This window comes from Solea senegalensis, linkage group LG21 (assembly GCF_019176455.1).
Source record: "Solea senegalensis isolate Sse05_10M linkage group LG21, IFAPA_SoseM_1, whole genome shotgun sequence".
In the NCBI taxonomy this organism is placed as follows: Eukaryota; Metazoa; Chordata; class Actinopteri; order Pleuronectiformes; family Soleidae; genus Solea; species Solea senegalensis.
The window spans coordinates 17,591,329-17,612,183 of NC_058040.1; the positions used below are offsets into that span (position 1 = coordinate 17,591,329).

The window sequence follows — 20,855 nt, forward strand, 5'->3', positions numbered from 1 at the left end:
TCATGAAGGACATTAAATGCCATGCATTTATTTCAACACTGACAGATCGCTGAGATCAGCATTCATGTCATAACCGTACTTTATTCACGACACGGAGACCCGGTGCGCAGAACCTTCGTTACATGGCATAAACACTACATGAGGCTCTATTTTGTTTTCCCAGTGATTCTAAGGACAGGCTTGTGTGCATTGAAATTGTTGTAAAACATCGTAGTATCCACACGCTACGCCTTAAATACGAAGTCTTAAATAGTGTGTCTGCATATGAACAAAAGACACAACTGTCTGCACTGGATCTGCCATTGTCTTTTCCTATTTCCGCTCAGGATTATGTCACAGAGTCGTCCGACTACATCTCATATCCCGCAGTGCAAACAATGGCACCGGAGCAGATGTTTCCATCTCGTTGTAGTGAAGCTCAGAGAGCACACCGGGGACAGAACGTACAATACGTATGGCAGTATATACACAAGTCATTCACTGGCTTAGATTTCACGTCCTACTCTTTTATTTCACATTAAGGAGAACATAGACTGTAGATTCTGGGATGAGAGTGAGAATAAAACAAAGGATACACCAGAGGATACAGGAATAAATATGTATTTCTTTTTTCTTTAAAGCATCATAATGATTCACATGGGTATGTAGCAGTTGTGGTATAGTACGTACGCGGATAGCTATCATTCCTGTTCGGTATATGTTGATGTGAACATGGCAGCTGCAGCCTCATCGTCTCCCGGGAGAGAATCCATTTGTCAGACAGAACCAGTAATGAATTTGCATGTGTGCCTCTGTGTGATTAACAGTTTTGATGGTGGAAAACACAAAACCATTACAGAAGCATGGCGTTATTATGAGGACCCGATGAGGCCCTGGAGGAGCGACTACTTGAAAGAGTAACAACCTGTCAGATAAATGTACCTGCAGCAGGAGGTCGGTTACGTAGCATGTTGGCTGAAAAGATGTGTTGTGTGAGTCACTACGTTTGCATTATGTCAGAAAAACAACGGATTATTGTGTTACTCCGACCAGAAACCAGACTTTACAAATACACGTTAACATTTTAGCCATTTTAGAATGAATTTGTACTAAGTTGGATAAAATGAAAGCCCTATTCGGACTGGATTAATTTTACATGGGGGAGGGTGGAGTAATGTAATTTCACCACAGGACATCTGTAATATTAATGGCCAATTCGCACAGGATAAGACATCTCAGTAAAACTACCACAATTGGGAGGAGTAAATCGGGGTATACTGTCTTTCCCAGGAGCCCTTTACCACCGCTACAACCAGTTCTGTGCGCTCCCACAGAGAGTGACCCCCCCAGACAAGGCACATGTTCTATCACCCTAGTAACCCGGTGCACCAACAAGGGCCCTGACTACTACCCCCTTCGTTGGGCAAGGGGGTTAGCGAACCTGGTGATCCCCAACCCGGCACTGGCTATGCGCAAACAACTTCACCCCGACTTCCCTGAGACCGAGTGGCGCTCCATTTATACACCGCTGTCACCTCCTTTCGTCATGTTTGTGCTACGCTTGTTGTTGATATCACAAGTGAAGACAGTCATCCACATAGGGCCTCGATCCATGCTTTAAAATGTGGGAAAAACACGGGAATTTAGTATTACCCGGGGTAATTGTTCCCAGTTAAAAGTCACTGTAATGTGATTGTACTGACATGGTACATTTGACGGGACTAAAATTTAGAAGCTCTGATAATAATGACTTTACAACACCATCGCATGTAAAACAAATCCCGTCCAAATAGGACTTCATACACCCAGATAATGCGTGGGAGTCAAGCTACTTAGCGCATGTATATGTTCAGTTTGGCTGAAGCTAGCTTGAGCGCTCTGCACATGCCCCGCAGTTGCCCCTCCCCCAGCTGTGACCCTAAAATAACAGAGGAAGCTGGTTCACAGAAAAAAAAAAGGTGAGTTTATCAGCTCAAAGAATCAAAAATGTTAAAGTTCATGAACAGTAGGAAGACTCGGGATGGTGCTCCACATGCTAACAACTAACCGCCATCTAAACCGGACACCACCTACTACTAATATGCTAAATGGGGGTGTATCGCCACCTAGTGTAGAGGATGTGGACACATTTCCTGCTAGTGCTTACACTTTAGTCCAATTAAATAGTGTAACTGAGTGATTGTGTGGATAATGTTTCCACTCAAATTTGCAGAAATAAGCTGACTCACTGATGCACTGCATGAGAGATGAGTGGGTTAGTCTCCTCCTCATACTATGTTGAACTCTTATTTGTGTTTTTTTTACTTGGAAGTTGTGAGGTTTTTGAAGAGTTTGAAGGTTGGGGGATGGGGGGGGCGGTGACAGCTGCTGTCACTTGTGTCTTCACTGTGTCGTGCCGTGGATTGATTTGACGCAGAGGAAGAGAGATGACTTGATCTCTCGCTGCTTCACGCTGTTCATTCCTTCACCGTGTCGTCATGCCACCACATCGATCTTCTTCTTCTTCCTCTCATCTGTAGACTGTCGAGTACAACTTCTCCCCCTCTCTCTCTCTCGCTCTCTCCTTGCTCTGCTTGGTTGCGGCGGAAGGTCCAGGACTATAGAGGAAGAGGAATGTGCATGGCAGAGCTATTGGGACGTGCGGCCAAAATATAGATGGCACTCTCCCTTAAAAAGTCTGCCCAGGTCACTGGCCTGTGAAAGAGAAGTTGAGTAATAAATCACAGTCTATTTTAAATCTATGTCAACGTCAGGAGTTGGGTACACAGTGTAAAACAGAAGAAATAGAGGGCAGATTTTGTGGGACTGTAGTTTACGGTTTGAAATCCCATTTAAACACTCATATCGCCGGGCGAGCACCGTCACGGTTCCTGTTCAGGTTTGAGTTTTGTTGGGAACCTTGGTGCTTTAGGTGTGTTCGTACAAGTGGAACCAAAGTTCTGTCCGAATTCATCAACTGTTGTTGTTCTACGTAGAAGTAAACATGACTGTGGCATCATGGCAGATCACCATTACTTCCACTGATGGAAGTATATTTCAGGATCTTTCTGAAAACAAACTTGGTAACTTGGAAACAATCAAACTTGTTGTGAACATGAAGACTTAGTTTGGTAACCGTAAACCAAAGTGCAATCAAAGAGCTTCCACCGAGGCAGCTCAGTTTCCCACAGTGCCAAAACACTCCCCTAACTTACAATCCCCTATTAACAACTTACATTTACTCTTGTTTTTGTAAATGTGGTGAGGAAAACCAAATATCTGCCATCTTCAGTGGGAATCTCTGGATTTATGGAGTAAGTAAAACAGAATAATACGAGCCATTTCCTGCACACAAACATTCTCATACTCTGCTCTTTGCACTCATTAGGCACATGTTTGGACATGATTTAATGCAGCATACACTACCCAACATTATAACACAGTAACTATGCAATTAAAACTAATTTGGAAATATTCTAACGAGTGTCCAGCCTCTGTCCTGCTGCTGTAATTTGCCTGCTAAGGGTGCTTTGAAAACTCACTTATAAGTGAGCCGTGAGTGTCTGGGCTCACTAATATTCAACTCATGACTCTCCCGTGTGTAGCTTTTGTTGTACTTGTTGCACCCTGTGGTCACTTCCTAAAGTATTGGTCCAATTATATTCAAATGATAAAAGCTTTCATTGTGCTGTTGATGGTTACGTACAGCGTGGCTCAGGCTAGAACCTGAAACGAGACAGGTCATTGTTTTTCCTCTAAAAAATAGAATCCTTGTGTTTCTGCCCGTGATGCTGCCTGTTTAACAGTCTTGGCACAGAACACACGCCACTGTGGAGTCACACGAGCCGTAAATAAGCAGCTCCACTGGGGAAAGTCGAGGCCACGGTGACGAAAATCAGTCAGAGAGGGTGAAAATTAAAAATTGGGTTCAAGGCAAGGGTCAAACTGGGTCATTATATGCATGAAGCATCACTTACAACTTATACTAAAACACCACATACATTCACTTGAACTACTCGACTTTTTACTCGACAACTTTAACTATTATTTAAAAAATTACTTTTATTTTAAATTATTTCATTGTGTTTTGTTCTTAGTGTAATCAGTGTTGTTTTGTTGTCTGCATTTGGTAAGCCAAAGAAAATTTTCCACCTTGGTGGACAATAAAGACAAATTCTATTCTATTCTAAGCCAGCATGGACTTTGTAAAGAAACATTAGTAATTAAAACTTCTGCTTTTGATCCAAAACTTCTTCTAAATTCTATTACTTGTCGCTAAATACTCTTGGTATCGACTGTCGAACGTCTCTGAATCTTTAGCTGACAGTTACCCAGAAATAGCTGGGCTGACTGTGTATATAGTACATTAAAAACAATAGTGTGACGACGTCGGTGTGGAACCATGGGAACTGTCGTCCTGGGAGATCTTTGGCTGCAGAATGTACAACAAACGTCGGCGAGTAGTCACGATATACAAATACTGACATTAAAACACAAACATGCTGGTTAGCTAGTTGTACAGATGATTTATTTTCTTGCTCTGACCTTTCATAAAGGGTTTGCCCCCCATAATGTTCAGCTATTATACGGTAATGAACAAACCTGGGAGTGCATTTGCTGTAAACACAGAGGTAAACTCAATTGAAAACAAAGATCTCCCATGATCCCACGCGGCTTCCCGACTTCATCAAACTAGATATTTTGTGATTGTTTTGACTGTGAAGGCAGGAGTTACACACACACACACACAGTAAACATATTAGAGGGCGGGCTAACCTGCTGTCACCAGTCTTGCTCTTCTCACTGCCAGAGCTTCCTGGACTGCTCTCACATATGGGGCCCACTTGACTGATGCTGTGTCATCCGATCAGCGATTAAAACAAACAGACAAAACAAGTGAGTGTTATCTGTCACAACAGACATGTGACAAACAAAATAATATCATAGTGATTCTGTTCATATTCTTAAAACAGCTGTATGTAGGAAGTTTACATGTCATCAGATTAAAAACAAACAAAAAAAACATGCTAAATTGAAACAGTATAATAGTAAATAACATCTTCTGCCTTTGAAGATATGAATTTTGCGTTTGATTTACCCTGCAAATGACCATGGGACTAAGAAGAGACGATCTTGTGTCATCTCATTACTTATTATCTAAACTTGTATCAACTCTCAATCCTATCATGTCTCATTTTATCTCATCTCCTCTAATCTCATCATAGTTCATCTCATCCCATCTCATGAGATTTTATCATTACATCAGATTTTATTCTGTTCCATTTCATCCAGTCTCATCTAATCTAATTTCATCATCTCATCTAATCTCATTCAGTCTCATCTCACCATCTCACACCATCTCATCTAATCCCGTCTCTTCTCATCCCATATAATCTCATCTGTTTGAACTTCTCTTTGAGCCTCCATCCCTGTTAAATCAGACAGGCTGTGTTGAGTTCACATGTCGCAGCTTGAGTTCCACACCTGTGAATCACGGCTAACACTTATTTCCATTTTTGAGAGAATCTCCTCAGATTATCCTCCTGACTGACGGCTCCTTCAAACGTTGCCTTTCGCCTTGTCGCTGCCGCCTGTGACTGACTCTTATTCAGGGATCAAAGGGAGCACACGTTTCCAAGCGCATTCGCAGGATGTATTTCAGTGTTTTCAGCCACAACCTCTCCTCCTCTATTTACACTCGCTCCTTTAAGGGAGAACACAAGGCTTTTCTTTTGATCCCTTATAATTACATGCCACTCTGAGTCTAACAGGACCTGAGGATAAGAGGAGCTCACACTAATCCTCATTCGCGGATGCGTGCGCCGTTTAAACTAACTGCGTTTTTAAGTTGAGATGCTGCTCTTTCCCCGTGAACGAGAACTTAATCTACAGTGAAATGTGAAATGTAGCAGGAGGAGGAGGAGGCCGTCGTGGGGGGGTAGACACTAGAGGACTGCAGAGTGCTTTGAGGGTGTCGTTGAATGTGAGGAAATGAAGACAAAGCCATGCAGTGCTGAGTCACACTCACCCACAATTCATAGGAGAGCAGAGTCCCATGAGTCTGTGGGGTGTGCCGCGTGTTGGATAGGTGAGAGGGATGGAATCGCACGACACAGGAGATTGATATGACAGCACAAGAGGTTAGAAGCAGTAACAAGCACACACACACATACACCAGTGATGAAAGGTACAAGCCTGAGGTACTCGTTTGTTAGATTCGCCCTTTTATTACGTTATTTAGAATAGATTTTTTTATAGTATAATAAGATTTGGGAAACTAAACTAAACCTTACTCTAAAATAAACTCTAAAACCAAACAAAAAAAGTAAGGAAATCGGTGTTTATTTCTCTTTTAAATTTAACATTTAACATTTGTCAGGAAAATGCATTTGTGGGTTGTGCCCATGACAAAAAAAGGTTTCTTATTTGGTGTCATTTATTGCATTGGATGATTGAAGTCTGAAGAAACAAAACATTGGCAATTATTGATTAATCATCCTCCATTAATATAAAACAGCATCTTGTGGAATCAAAACATGATTATATTGATACAAAAAGCATAAGAAACACTCTGGTGTCTACATATTTAAATAAACTAAAATATACTGCTTCATAATACTGTGATGGCTACTTTTTATACAATTTAATTTCCTAGCTCTACTTTTGTGTATTTAAAAAAAACAAACCATTGAGTGGCTATAATTTTAAAACAACCAGCGTGTGCATTGTTGTTGTTCTTCTTCTTGGCTGTGGGTTTCTGCCACAGGCTCAGTCAGGCTTTTTGTTTGTGTGATTTGTTTTTCTTGAGAAGTAGAACTCATTTTTCCATTATGTTGAAATGCACTTAGCAGAGTCACTGCCTGTTGGCTAAACCTCCACCTCTGTCTTACTTCACTTTCCAAAATAAAGGACTTGAGGAATGGAAGTCTATTGTTAAAATGAGCATCTACTGCTCGTCTGGTTTCTAACAGTATAAGTAAACAGTAGAACGTGATGTCAATTTTCGGACAATAGACGAGTATGGCACATATGAGTGGACGCCAGTGTTGTTGTCTGTGAATTTCTGGTGGTAAAAACTCTCACGTGACTCCCCAGACTCTACCCACCTTTTGTTAATTCTGGGGGATTCTCAGGATCTCCAAACCTGTTGTTTTGTGCACTTTGTGGCTGAAATGATGAGCTGCGATGAGTGGCGTCCTTTTGTGTTCGGTCTCCTATTGAGCCGTAACACACACCTATACCCTGGTATATACAGTAGAGCAGTACTTTCTGATTGAGTACCACTGGAGGAAGCTTGTGAACCACTAGTGGTACACGTATCACAGTTTGAGAACCATGGATGTACACGATGATTGACATAAATGGGTCCGTATCTCAGACTAACAGCGTCGTATTTAATCCGTCTCAAGAGTGGAACGATGATTGCGCTACACGTTAAATGGAAAAGGGAAGCTAAGTGTCTGCTAACGACGTGAGTGGCAGCGCAGGAGGCATTAGTGAATGAAGTCAGTGTGTTTGCTATTATTCCTGTGGACGAGACTCAAATACATTTGGTCTGAGAGGGGAAAAACAAAAGAAGCACTTTATCCGAGCACTGTTTTATTGCTCATCACACATTGTTGCGTCCCATGTTTGTCTCCGCATACTCGCTGCAATTAGTCTCGTTTGGAGACCGCGTCCACGTCTCCCAAAGGCTCCGGTCTGTCCCGAGTGTGTTTGTGCTGCAAAATGTTTCTGTAAACGTTTCAGTTCAAAGCCGATCCCTGAGGGGTCACAGCCCCACTTTTTCAATTTTAGCACACTGGCCAGAGAGGACACGATAAATAATAAATGCAAACGAGGACAGGAGTCGTTAAACTCGTATTTCACTCTGTAGGTTCGTGTCTCGCATGCACAATTGCCGCCGTAACTACGTCCAAGCACGCGTGGACACATCAGTTAAAAATGGGAAGCGTTGTTCAGGTCCCGTGCTGCGAGCAAAAAAAAACTCAATCAGGGTTTAATTATAGACAAGAATTATCTCCAGATTTAATATTATGCCACACAAACGGATAAAAAATGATAAAAAAACAATCAAAACCCGAGTAAGAATAAGAAAAGATACAGTGGGTGAATGTAAATTGACTGATAGCTGAGGTTTAATTAATTTAATTAAATCTCTGGGTTCGTTATCGTGTTATTATCTTTTTTTGTACAGTGTGACGAGCAAAACCTTTGGTTTATAATGAGTTTTCTGGAATATCTGATTTGCACACATATTTATTGTACGCTGTTCCTTTACGTTTTTATTGATTTTGGGTTTTTTTTTATTATTCAGAGTCATTAATTTTTATCGTTGCATCTCCGTGGCCTTAAATGTCCTGTTAACCAACTGCTTCTTTGGTTTTAATCACCCTTATTTTACTGCTGCTTGTCCGGCGTTTGTTTGAATTTATCTCACTTGGCTTCGTTTCTCTGGTGAAGCACTTTGGACCATCGTTAAAGCTGCAGTGCGTAACTTTTGTTGTTAAATTCTGTTGTTGTCAATAATGTTATTATTATATTTGTCCTCCCCCTGTTTGGTTATATTATTTGTTTGCTGTGACTGTTCATCTGAAAACAGAATGTGTCGGGCAAAACTATCAGACCTGAATGAGGAGGTGTTTGTTTGTTTGTTTGTAGATAGCTGCATTGCAGGGGTGGGCGGAGACAAGGAGTGTTTGTCCTAACTGCTGAACAACCGGGTTTTTAAGCAGTAGAATTCACTTCTTTGTGTTTTCCGTCAAACTTGACTTGTTGCAGTCATCTTGCTTTACTCGCGCAATGATGCTGTTGCCTCATCTGGCGTTACATAAAACACATCACTTCCTGTGTGCGGCACAGGATTGTCAACCAGTGACAATAGTAACATGATTTGAATCTAACAGACATTTCTTTTACAAAATCTTACAAAACTTGTGTTACTGTGGCAACAGGAGGGAGAAGTTGAGAAAAGTACACAGCTTGATGTCTTGTCTGTCTTTTCTTTTTAAAAAAAACCTCTGTTCCCTGAGAAGCCAAATCTTTTCTCTTAAATAAGACACCGTTAGCCTACTGATGAGCTCCTGCCTGTTTGACTGTTTCCCTTTTTATCTCCATTTACATTTCCATCGTCCACTCTTGGACAAAGGACAGGATTTGGTGGACCCTCGTGTCGTCGGTCTGCTCACCTCACGTTGCAGGACTGTGAGTCCTTGTTCAGGTTGTGGAACCAGGACTGCTGAGCCTGGCGACATTCTGCCCGTGTGATCATGCCGTCTTTATCCAGATGCAGTCCCAGGAACACAGACCGGGCTTTATCTCTCTCCTTGGCGGTCAACAGGCGCACCATTGAGTTCTGTTCCAAAATAAAAAAGCAACACGTGTGTGAGAATCACGACAATGTAAAAACGTGTATAAACTCAACTGTATGATACATATTTGTTCCAACACGAGAGGTTCATTTGAGTCATTTAAATAATTTTGACTTGTTATTTTAATGGATTTAAAATAAGTTTCTGTGAATTACTTTGTGAGCTCAGCGCCACATTTTAGTATCATTACAGTTTTATAAAGTAAGTATAATCTCTTTACTTCAAAACTTTAAAACAAAAATGTTTTAGATGAATCTTGAGTTAACTGAGACAATGAATAACTGTAACTAATATTTAATGCCTAAAAGAACTGTCATGTTAAACGTTGTTAAAGATCAGAAATGACTTCACAAAACTGCCTGTCCTATTTTACGGTGTAGTAATAACTCCCCTGCTGTCATTTATGGGCGTGTCAAAGGTCAATTCCTGTGCTTAAAGATAATCTCACTAACCTGGTGTAATCTATAAACACTGATTTATTCCTGTGCAATCTTTAAACCACACACAGTCACATGCAGTCAACATTTGAACAGCTATGTGGCAGGGGACGCAGGTTTAAACATGGATGACTTTTCTTATTCAGTTAAACCAACATCGAAATCTACTGGATTAGCGATAATCTGATCTAGGAGTTCAGTAAAAAATCTGCAGTATGACTTTTTGCAATATATGTCTTATAATTTCAGCTCCTTTCATTCTATTTGACTTCACCTCTGTGCGGAACTTCCTCAGCATCGCGAGGGACTCAAAGTAGAGGAAGTCCGACCACTCGATGTGACCCTTCTTCTCAGGATCCAGCGCCGCAAACTGGCCCAGGACTTCCTCCTCCTGTTCGTCGGTCAGGTCCTTATCAAACTGCAGCTTGGAGACAAAGTGGCGGTACTGGAGCAGCTCATCCGACACCAGACACGACTCTGCAAAAAACAGAGAACCAATTCATCTCAGCAAGACCGAATTAATCACCGGCCAGTCGTCCAGATTTATGGGACTGGTTTCCTGCAAAGGTAAGCCACTGACAAATATCAGACTGGGTAATAGGCAGGTAATAACTTCGACAGAGAAATCCAATAGCAAGGTGGTTGTATTTCTACCCAGAGTTCACCAAGGATTTTATTTCATTTCTTCTGCTGCTGAAAGCAGGTCTTGAAAGTTCACTGGCTTCACCGAGCACGCGGAGACGGCAGGTGTGAAATGTTGCTGTGAGGTAATCAAAGTTTCCTGGCCTGAAGCCTCCTCGCAGATTAATCCGGCCATGTTGGCAACAGAGGTGACAGAATGAGAGGGAGGAAACAAGAGAAAGACAATTCGGCTTCACAAAAATGTTTTTGTTGTTTATTATAACTTTTTATGGTCCTGATTAAATTAAACAAGAGAGGGCCAAAACTTCATTACTAACACAATTACATTCACTCCTGGACTTGAATAGTAACATCTTCATGTATTATATGTTTATGTAAAGGCAATATTATGTAAGTTCTATTGCGGAGAGTTGTCCCCCAGCAGTTTCCCTCCGAAATTAAGGATTTGCTGTAACTTTATGACTGTAAAGTTTAAGCCTAAACGAAAATGCAGCTACGAGGCTGAGTTGGCCCCCGAACCGTGACTTACCATGCTTAAAAACTAAATAATCATCTTAAAATCCATTTAGGTTTATGCAATTTATGAAAGAAAATGATCACTGACAAACTGTAGCAGATGAAAATGAATGTTATGATACAAAAACACGAAGATATATGACGGATATTAATAGTGTACAGTGACAATTACGCAGCCAAACTCACCCTCATTGTCTAAAAATGCTTTAAAAATCAGAACTATAAATTAAGGTAAGGTTTTAGCTCCTACAATTACGTTGATTCCCGCATGATAGCCAGTATTAATTCGCATTAGTAATAAGAGTAGTGTTTCTGTTATATTAGCCTCACTGGTATAGTGAAATTAGAATAATATAGAGCAAGAGACAAGGTGACTGCAATTATGTTTTCTTGTTGTTATTTCTTTCATTTTCTATGCATTCTGGTCCAAAAACTGATATTTTCCCCCAGGTACCACCAGAGGAAACCTGTGTACCACTAGCTTGTACACATACCACAGTTTGAGAACAAATTCTCATAGAAACATTTTTAAAAATCTTGAGGAAAGTCTGTGGAAGCTGTTATGGCTGCAAAAAGGGGGAATGACTCCAAATGAAAGCAGAGTTCCTGATCCTGATCCTGATCCTGATCCTGGGGACAAAATGCCCTCCGTGCTTTAGAAGTTTCCTTATTATTTTAAGTTATCTTGACCTGCACATCTGAAACATGCAGGTCAATGGGTCCCTGCGACCTTGTCCGTGGTTGTGTACAGGTGTATTATTTATTTAGTCTACGCCACTCCAATACGTTTTTATGTGTTGTCATTGATTCTGTTGTGTTTTTTTATTCGTAGTCATTAGTTTTTATTGTTGTATCTCTGTGGCCGTGTCCCTTTAATCAGCTGCTCCTGCGGTTTTGACCACCTGTGTTTTTACAATCTTGTTAAACACGAGAATTGATCTCACTTGGCTTTAACTCTCGTTGAAGCTGCAGTGCGTAAATCTTTCTCGATTTTTGTTGTTGTTCATGTAATTATTATGTTATTTGTTTGCTGCGTCAGGCAATACTATCAGACCTGACTGAGGGAGCGTTTGTTTGTATACAGCAGCCCAAGAAACATTCATTCCATCAAACGACTGGGTTTTTAAAATGAGATTTCCCTTCTGTAACGTTTCATGGATGCGTCCAGATTACAAGATTATTACATGTTACTGAACTGTGATGTAAAGTAGGAAACGGATACTTGAAGGGAATCACGAAAACCTTAATTTAAGGTAGGTATGGTCTCACCGGGGATGATCTTGCACTGTTTGAAGGTCTCCATCAGGCTGTACATCTCCTCCTCTGTTAACAGTAGATTCAGATTATCCTGCAGACAAAGGGGTGAGACGAGGGCAGGGAGGGCAATTATCGTCAGGTGGTGCGTCACTTGATGTTTAATAAGACAGTGCGCTCTGATTATGAGAACTTCTTCCCGTACGACCTCCTGCAATTAGCCACAGGCATTCGAAAGCATCGAAATCCATTAACTGTTGCATTTCCTATGGTAATTATCGCGACGTGCTCCTCTGCTCTGTCTCAGAGTCTCATTATCATCAGATCATTAGTCAGAGAAAGACAAGCAAAGAAAATTTGATTCCGAGCAAAATGTAAAAGAAATCTTTTTCTCGTTTTTCCTCCTTGACAATGCAATTAAGTTGAAGTTAAAGGAAGAGGAAAAAACATATTGTACATTCACATGTAAACATATCTGTCCTCATTGGAGCAAATCCACAGGCAAGGATATAAACCATTTTGTGTTTGTATTCTATTCATCAGATTAGCGGAGCGATGCGATTTTAACGGTCTCTCCGGGATTATTGAGGTGAGTCCATTCCAATTTGTTTACCTCGCGCCCTTAATCGCTGCTGATCTGTCAGCACTTTGTAAATGTCACACAATGAAATCCACAACCACTTATGCTTACCAGATAAATAATAATAATAATAATAATATTATAATAACACCCTCACACTCAGCAATTACACAACCTAACATCAGATCAACAGAGTTTTTACTGCATTTCTATTTCACACATTTCCTGATTTTCTTTTTATTGTAGGACTTGAAAAACAAAAATATCTGTGGTTTTTGGTTACCCAAAATCAATATAGATGTTTCTTTCTGGAGCTTTTCCCAGGCTAGATTACTAGTATTATTATAGTATTACTGAATTATGAAAATCTTCATTGAACAAACGATGCCCGAGGATGTTAATGACGTTCATAACACATTTAGTCCTAAAAAGTGGACTTCTGTTTCACGTTTTTGCCAATTTATATATTGAGATTATCCTTAACTTCAAACACACAGTCCATTGTATTTGGTGTCCTGTTACGATGCTGCTATTCTTCTTTTTCTAGAATGAGTGGAGGTCATGTTGGGCACCTTGAGAAAGATTATTCCTGCCAATAACAGTGAATTGGACAGACAACCTAAAAGGGAAGTACTAATAATAATTATAATAATAACTTAGATTTATAAAGCGCCTTTCACGGAACCCAAGTTCGCTGTACAGTAGAAAAACTGAAAAAAAACAGATCAAAAACACAAACACTAACAAACAAACAAAAAATCAGGTGGCAAAAACAGGACCAAGTGTCGGTGATTTAATGGCCGGAGTCGGGAGAAAAAATGCAGATTTTGTGGCAGATTTAATGTGTGTGTCAAATGATAGCGTTGAGTCCAGAATGACACCCAGGTTGCGAACCTCGGTGGACAGTGAAGTGGTGATGTCATCGACAGAGAGGATCAGATCTCCCACCTTGTTGAGGAGAGACTTGTCTTCCGGCTGTTTAGTTGGAGCAGGTTATAACAGTTGATAAGTGGTGAAGTGATTGTGGACGGAGCTGAGTGGATGGAGATGTGCTGTGGTAGAGTTGGGTATCGTCAACATAGCAGTGGAAGTTTTGACCATGGTGGCGAATAATCTGTCCAAGCGGGAGCATGTTTATGGAAAAGAGGAGAGGGCCAAGGACAGAACCTTGTGGCACACCGTGGTTGACTGGGGCAGGGTGGGAGCATGAGCCTTGAATGGTGAAAAACTACTACTACTGGTACTGCACACTGGACAGTACCGGCCCACTTCAAGCAATGCAGTTTAGTGAAATAAAATTTATATGACTCCTATGTTTATCTAATTTCTCTGGAAATAAAATCCTCCTCAGTTCCACAAATTCAACAACTGCTGTGATGTCTTATTGAGCGACGACAAATATCTGTAGCTCTGTTGTTTATCCCCTTGTTAAAATGTGTCCTGCTGTCGCGATGTATCATGAAAACAACTGTACGGAATGATCCTCACCGCTACTGCTCGGCATGTTTCACTGTACTTGTACTTAAAATGGAGCCAATCACATTTAGCTGCTGCTGCTGTACGAAATGTCAATTCTTTCTTTTTCTTTAAAGCAGCGTGTCGGATGATAAACCTTTGCCCTCATTTGTTTATCGCTCTGTTAAACAGCAGCGACACAGTTTCATGCTTAAAATAGAGCAGATCATTTTCATCTGCTGGTTTTTGTTCTAGTGGAATTTGGTGAAAATTAAATGTCACGTCTGTCTCCTGGGCATTTTTCAAACGACGAATCGAGATTACGCACGTGTGTGCCACTAATCACAAAAATGGAATTCGCCCTGAGCTGTGTGGGAGGTTGAAAAATTAAAGAGCGCTAACGCATAATCTGTCACATCTTTCCCTCTCTCTCTTTCTTCATTTACATACTTACTGCCGCTCTCACTTTGCCACGTCTTAACGAGAACATAATAAAACAAAAATGAATACGGCTACGTCTATTTATCCAGCTGCCATTCAAAGAGCAAGAACGTGGGGAACACAAAAGATTGTGCTGTCATCAGCAAAGTGACTCTCATTTCTCTGCATATGCTGGTTCCACCCATAGTAACACTGTGTGTAAAACAATGGAATTAGGCCATCTGCTATGAATATTTAATGTTTAGATTTAAACATTTCTGCAGTACAATGGAATATTAGGGCCGAACTGAAAACCTTTTTTTTTAACCTTTCCAGAATCAAGAGATTGAAGTCATAATTATTATTACTCAAGCAGAATCTCAGATGATTAGCTGCAACCCATGTCAAGATGAGGAACGCAGAGTATTTTGTGAAGTTACATCTTGATAAAGAAATACCTCAAAGAAACAATCACACAGACTTGGCGGAAATCATCTCTTTTGTGGAGGAGGAAATGGCTGAAGTCAAGGGTTAGGGTTAGGCTATTTTCTCATATTATTACCTTTTTATTCTGACTTTTTTTGTCATGACGAGGGTTAGGGTTATCGTAATATGGATATTTTTTAGGGATATTTTTTATCATAATATTACAACTTTTTTTATCATTACGACTAAATTCTCATAATATTACGACTTTATTCTCATAATATTATGACCTTTTTCTCGTAATGTGACTTTATTATGACTTTTTCACATAATATGACTTTTGTCACATAATTTTACGACTTTTTTCTCATAATATTATGACTTTTTAATATCATGAATTTATTCTCATAATATTACAACTTCATTCTCATAATATTTAAACTTTATTATCTTCTGTTTGGCCCTAATACTCCTGTCACATTGTGACAGCATCGGAAAAATAAGACAGTAAAGGCCCCTGGGGAATAAAGTATCATGATAATAATAGCAGCATAGTCTAATTTAATCCGATGGGTTACACAGTTCAGTTATTTAAGCCCACGCTTCATAAGAAAATGACAGCTTCGGTTGAATGCTCACACAGCTTTTAAATAACCTCACATGAGGCTTCAGTGCCACAGCGGAAGTCAAAGACATAAATAAATGTTCCGCAGGAGTCAATATTTATGTGCTCACACTGAATCCGATGATGACAGACGATGATGCCATAATCATCGGGGCTGTCATGAAGCATTATCTTGTAGCTCAGCCACTTTTATCTCACAGCAGAAGCAAATGTTTGTTAGTGAACCCAAATATTAGCTTCCTGCGTTTAATAAAACAGGTTTTTGATAGCATTAGTGGGAAAGCGAGGCCCAGGTGACGTTTTTCGGTGATTTCCAAAATATTTGTTCTACGCATGCTAGGTGCGGCTACTTTCGGCAGTTTCTGAGATTTCAAATAAAATATTCTTGTACAAGTACATGATAGCGGTTAGGGTAAAGTTATCTATTCACATTTAATTTCGGGTGGCAACCAAAGCAACAGCAGTAACAGGAAGTAGCTGCACTTTAGCACACACGTACAACAAAAGAGGTTTTCTTTTTAGCCATTAGCTTAGCTGTTAGCCAACACTGAGGTTATTGGTCTTTTGTTTTTCCTCTGAATTGTTTTGTTTGTGGCGCTTTGGTGACAGAATTCACACATAGTTGTTGCAATGATGAAAAAAGACAAATAAAAAACAACTACTTACAATGTGAACGGTGTTAATTGCCTTTGTTTTAGCAGCTTCACCCAGGTTCACTTGCTAATATAAGAGGGTTCACAGTGTGGATGGACAGTCCTCTAAATCTGCCTTCAGCTAGAACATAGACATTCAAAGTCATTCCTGCCTCTGATTGGCTGCCACTGAGCCACACAAGGTTGACTCGTTTATCCACTTTCAAGGGAAACTCAGTCCTTCTGCCGGCAGCATATGTAAAAGTGAGTCTGAGATATTACAGACAAATAGTAGGATCGTACCACCTGACTGTCAGTCACTAAAGTAAACAGCTGTTGTCTGTAGCTGTCAAGACCTTGGATTCACAATTTGAATAAAACATTCCCCTCTCTCGCTGAATTGTGTCCTCCCACGTTCCTCTCTCTCTCTCTCTCACAGTGAAGGAGCCAGACGAAGAAAGAAGACCTTTCAGTGTCCTCTCTTTCACAGACTGTGTGAAAAACATCTCTTTCTCGCCACAACTTTGGCAAGTGCTTGTGCTTCTCAGGGCGAGAGAAAGCGGCGCCGCTCCCCCTGCTCTGAAGGGTCCTCCAGAAGAAAGCACTCCTAAGCTGTTTGTGAAAGAATTAAAACAGATTGCATTATGCCTCTCGCAGGGCAATGATCAGCGGAGTCATCCGTTTTGGCTTTGGCCTTGAATTCCTGATGAGGCGCTGGGCATTTGTTAGCTTTTCGTTTTTTTTAAACTCAGAACATTACACAATACAGTTGAGCTCAAGCTGAAAAGTGAAGAATTATAATAGGTAATGTAGCAAATATGATCTTTGACACAACAATCATGGTCCACAATCCAGTAATTCACAGGACTCACACGACTGTCTCACTGCAAGGCCCAGTCCCATTTCTATTGTAGTGTTCAAATCTACTTCAACGAAATGGGACATCCCTTCAAATGCATTACACGTCATCACGTAAGCAGAAAAAAACAAACAAACAAACAAACATCATTGTTAGCGGTATCGTTAACAATGGTGTTGCAAAGTGGAGACATGTCGGTACGTCTGAGACTGTCCTCCAATGAAACGTACATATAGGTCGTATGCAGGAATTATGGAGTACCAGAGTGTGGCCCTAACCTCAGTAACACATGTGCATATTAGAGTTGGAAAATACCGCACCGGAAAACGGAGAAATACGTTTTCAAAACCAGAGCCCAAAGTGACCCATAGTTACGTTTCAGTTGGAGGACAGGTTGGTATGTCTTCAACATCTCGGAGTGAAAGTGGACTAGTCTAACTAGTTGATGGTATGTATGAGAGACTGGGAACCAGTTAGCCTAGTTTTCTTGGATTTGGTTAATCTGGGAAATGTCTCGTAACGCGCTTTCTAGCTAAAGTAAACAAAATGGAGGGATAGGGTTAATGCCGTGGCACAGTGTTGTTGACGTGTATTGTTTGGGGGAACTTGCAAGTAAGACGATAGTGTGTGAGTTCAGAGGTCATCGGGGAGGCAGGGCAAGGAGTTATTCAATTGTTATTCACCAGGTTGCTCAAGTGCCTGCACTATTCCTCGCCAGTATTTTTGTTTTTTAACTTTGTCGTGAGGAGACGTCAAAGAGGCAGGTTACTGTTGTCCAAAGCTCAACAGAAGGTTTTTTGGGGTCACTGTTCCACATAACGGCAGCATCGCCTAGTTATGTCTGTATGTTACGCTGCATCAGAGCACTCTGTTATCCAATTGGTCAACGTCCAGGAGCACGTTTTAGGACAGTGTTTCCTAATCCTGGTTCTCAAGGATTGAGAGTTGTCCTGCTACAACACACCTTATCTATAAACCATCTATCTTTTTTGATAATGTGACATCAAACTCTTACGTATAACAGCTGGGACTGACTTTCCGAAACTGACAGGATCGTCCTCAAGTCTTCAAACAGTCTGACAGATAATCCATCCTGAAGTGGTGAAGTGGGAAGGTTTAAGATCTTCTTCACTGTCAGTTATTGCCAGGCGTTTCTTTTTTTTATCCTGTCAAAATGACACCAACTGAAGTGTTTTATTTTCTGGTTCTTAATTAGGTTAATCGTGTCATGCTGGATGTAACTAGTAAGGGTAGGTCAAAAGTCAGAATGATTCACAATTTTAATTAGTCTGCTGCGATGACAATCCACTCACCTGGAGCTGATAATCGGCACTAAATGACCGACACCTGAACTTCTCCACCACTATCACCACAAGTTGGATTTGAAGATTAAAACAAGTAAAAACAAACCTCACGTTGTTGCACACGAGAAAGAACAACAAATCTGGCCCTAAATCCTTTGTCTTGGCGTTAGTACTGTGTATCCAGCATCAAATACTCACAGCTGTGACGCCTCGCAATGTAAATACAGAGAAACAGGAAGAATTAGAGACAGAAACCAGTCAAGCCAAGAAATCAGAGGCTGCAGAATATTTGAATAATCAAATGTTGGCACTGAAACATCCATTTTTTCTCTTTGGCTTGCCTCCATGCATTTGCATTTGCAGCAAGTGTGTGTCTGTTGTCTGGTGTGTGTGATTGTGTGATGGGGACTTACACAATAGTAGCAGCTCCAGCCTGGAACCGTGTGGGCCGTGTCTCTCATCTCCTGCAGGGCCTCGGCGCGCAGGTAGCCCAACTCCCTCAGGCAGCCGTCGTGAAAGACGCGCGTGCAGATCCTGCAGGGGAACAGGTCGTCGGCCGTCCACACCTCACATACGTCACACATCTCGTCTCGTGGTGGCTAATAACAGTGGGTATTTAATCAGATTATGTTAGTAGGAGATTCCAGAGTCTTAAAAAGTCATACTTTTAACTCCTGCACGTATAAGAGTCATCATTTTGTGTGTCATCGCAAAATTCCGCAACTGACTTGTAGTTGATCATCTACAATGTCATTGTGACTGGTCATCGTTCAAGTTCAAGATATCTTTAATTATCCTTGAATTAAAGATACCTACATTGTCCATTGTGTTGAATTCAGTTCCATATAAGTCATAATGGCGTCGTAGATACTGTATCTGAAACTGGAATCAGAGATAACGCGGATATCCACGACCGCATTGTCACTTGTCACAATTCAAGTTCCATGTACAACATCATTCGGACAATCTGAAGCTTAAATCAAGATGTATTCAATTGAGGATAATTGAAGATATCTATGGCTTGTCAAATTAAAGTTGTAGATATCTGAAACTGAATAGTAGATATATATAATGACAAGCCTCATATCCATGAATGTAAAAGTCACGTCACAGTTTCTTTCATAATCGATTAATCTGTCGATTGTTTTCTCGATTAATCACTTGGTCCATAAAATATCAGAAAACCTTAAAAAATGTTGATCAGTGTTCGTCAAACCAGGAAATGATGATGTTCTCAAAAGTCTTGTTTTGTCCACAAACCAAAATGATGAACTTTGAATGATTTTATAATGATTTATTGTTATCCAGAGCAAAGAAATGAAGAAAATGCTCACATTTAAGAAGCTTAAACAATCGGAAATCTTGTTTTAATCATGAAAAAAGCTACAAACCGATGAATCCATTATCAAATTAGTTGTCAATTAATTTAATAATCGATTAATAATTGATTAATCAAGTCATTGTTTCAGCTAGCAAAAACTGAATTGCAGATGTCTGGAACTGTAGTTTTGATTATTCGTAACGATAATTCCAGACAGTCAAACGTGATTAGTAAACGTTACCATAGACAGCCCAGGTTTAGTGTTTTTGGTTTGTTAAACTTTCTACTACTTTCTATGTCGGCTGTTTCTGTTACACGTCAGGTAAGAGGAGCTAACCACGTGTTTTTCTACCTCCAAAAAGAGTTCTTTTACTCGACACAACACCGAGCGTGTGACCTCAGCAGTTGCATTTATCTCTGAAGCTCTTGTTAAAGCGCAGCGTCGGCAGTAAAGTGAGTTGCCGGGGCAATGCTTCCTCTTTGCAAAAACAGAGAACCCGACAGTGTCGGTGAACCCCATCCTGTTAGTCAGCGTCGCCCCTGGACAGGGTCACCTCTCTGGAGCTGGTCAAAGCAGCCTGCCCACAGAGTGCTCACTGTGAAGAGCCCTCACTCACATAACAACCACCAGCACCACCACAACAACCACACGTCTGTATCTCTGCTGGTGTTAGAAAAACAACTTTAAACTTTAGACTTCTCCCACCTTCAAAAACACAGTTTAGAGCTCTGCTGCTTTATCATAATTCCAAACTGGATAAAGACACAGTTATAAAGCACTGCTGTTGCCATGGAGATCTCACATTTAGTCCCTGGACATGAGGGTTTAAATATGATTTTAAAACAATTACGATATGTTTTAATACGGTGTACTGATCAGCAAAATACTGATAATTACTGTCTTTGTACAATATTACACTCGTCTGCTTTGCCTTTTAAAATCAGTCCACATCCTGTAGCTCCCAAGATCGCGGCATTACTCGACACGTTCTGGTCAAATGACAACCCGTGATATTCAGGAACTTTAGATCATATCTGATTTAAATTTATTCTTT

The 20,855-nt window shown here is 40.6% G+C and overlaps 1 protein-coding gene across 2 annotated transcripts in view; it reads right to left on the minus strand.

Moving 5' to 3' along the window:
- Positions 1-20,855, minus strand: part of phf24 (PHD finger protein 24) — a 39,250-nt gene continuing 18,395 nt past the window's right edge. Inside the window, exons 3-9 of one of the 2 annotated variants that reach the window (XM_044012372.1) lie at positions 18,893-19,078; positions 12,194-12,272; positions 10,041-10,243; positions 9,147-9,313; positions 5,987-6,019; positions 4,735-4,812; positions 1-2,673 (exon numbers count right to left, since the gene is read on the minus strand). In XM_044012372.1, coding sequence (XP_043868307.1) covers positions 2,577-2,673; positions 4,735-4,812; positions 5,987-6,019; positions 9,147-9,313; positions 10,041-10,243; positions 12,194-12,272; positions 18,893-19,078 — 843 coding nt within the window. In that variant the 3' untranslated portion in view covers positions 1-2,576. The remainder of the gene's footprint in view (positions 2,674-4,734; positions 4,813-5,986; positions 6,020-9,146; positions 9,314-10,040; positions 10,244-12,193; positions 12,273-18,892; positions 19,079-20,855) is intronic. The other variant, XM_044012373.1, reaches the window with a different exon arrangement.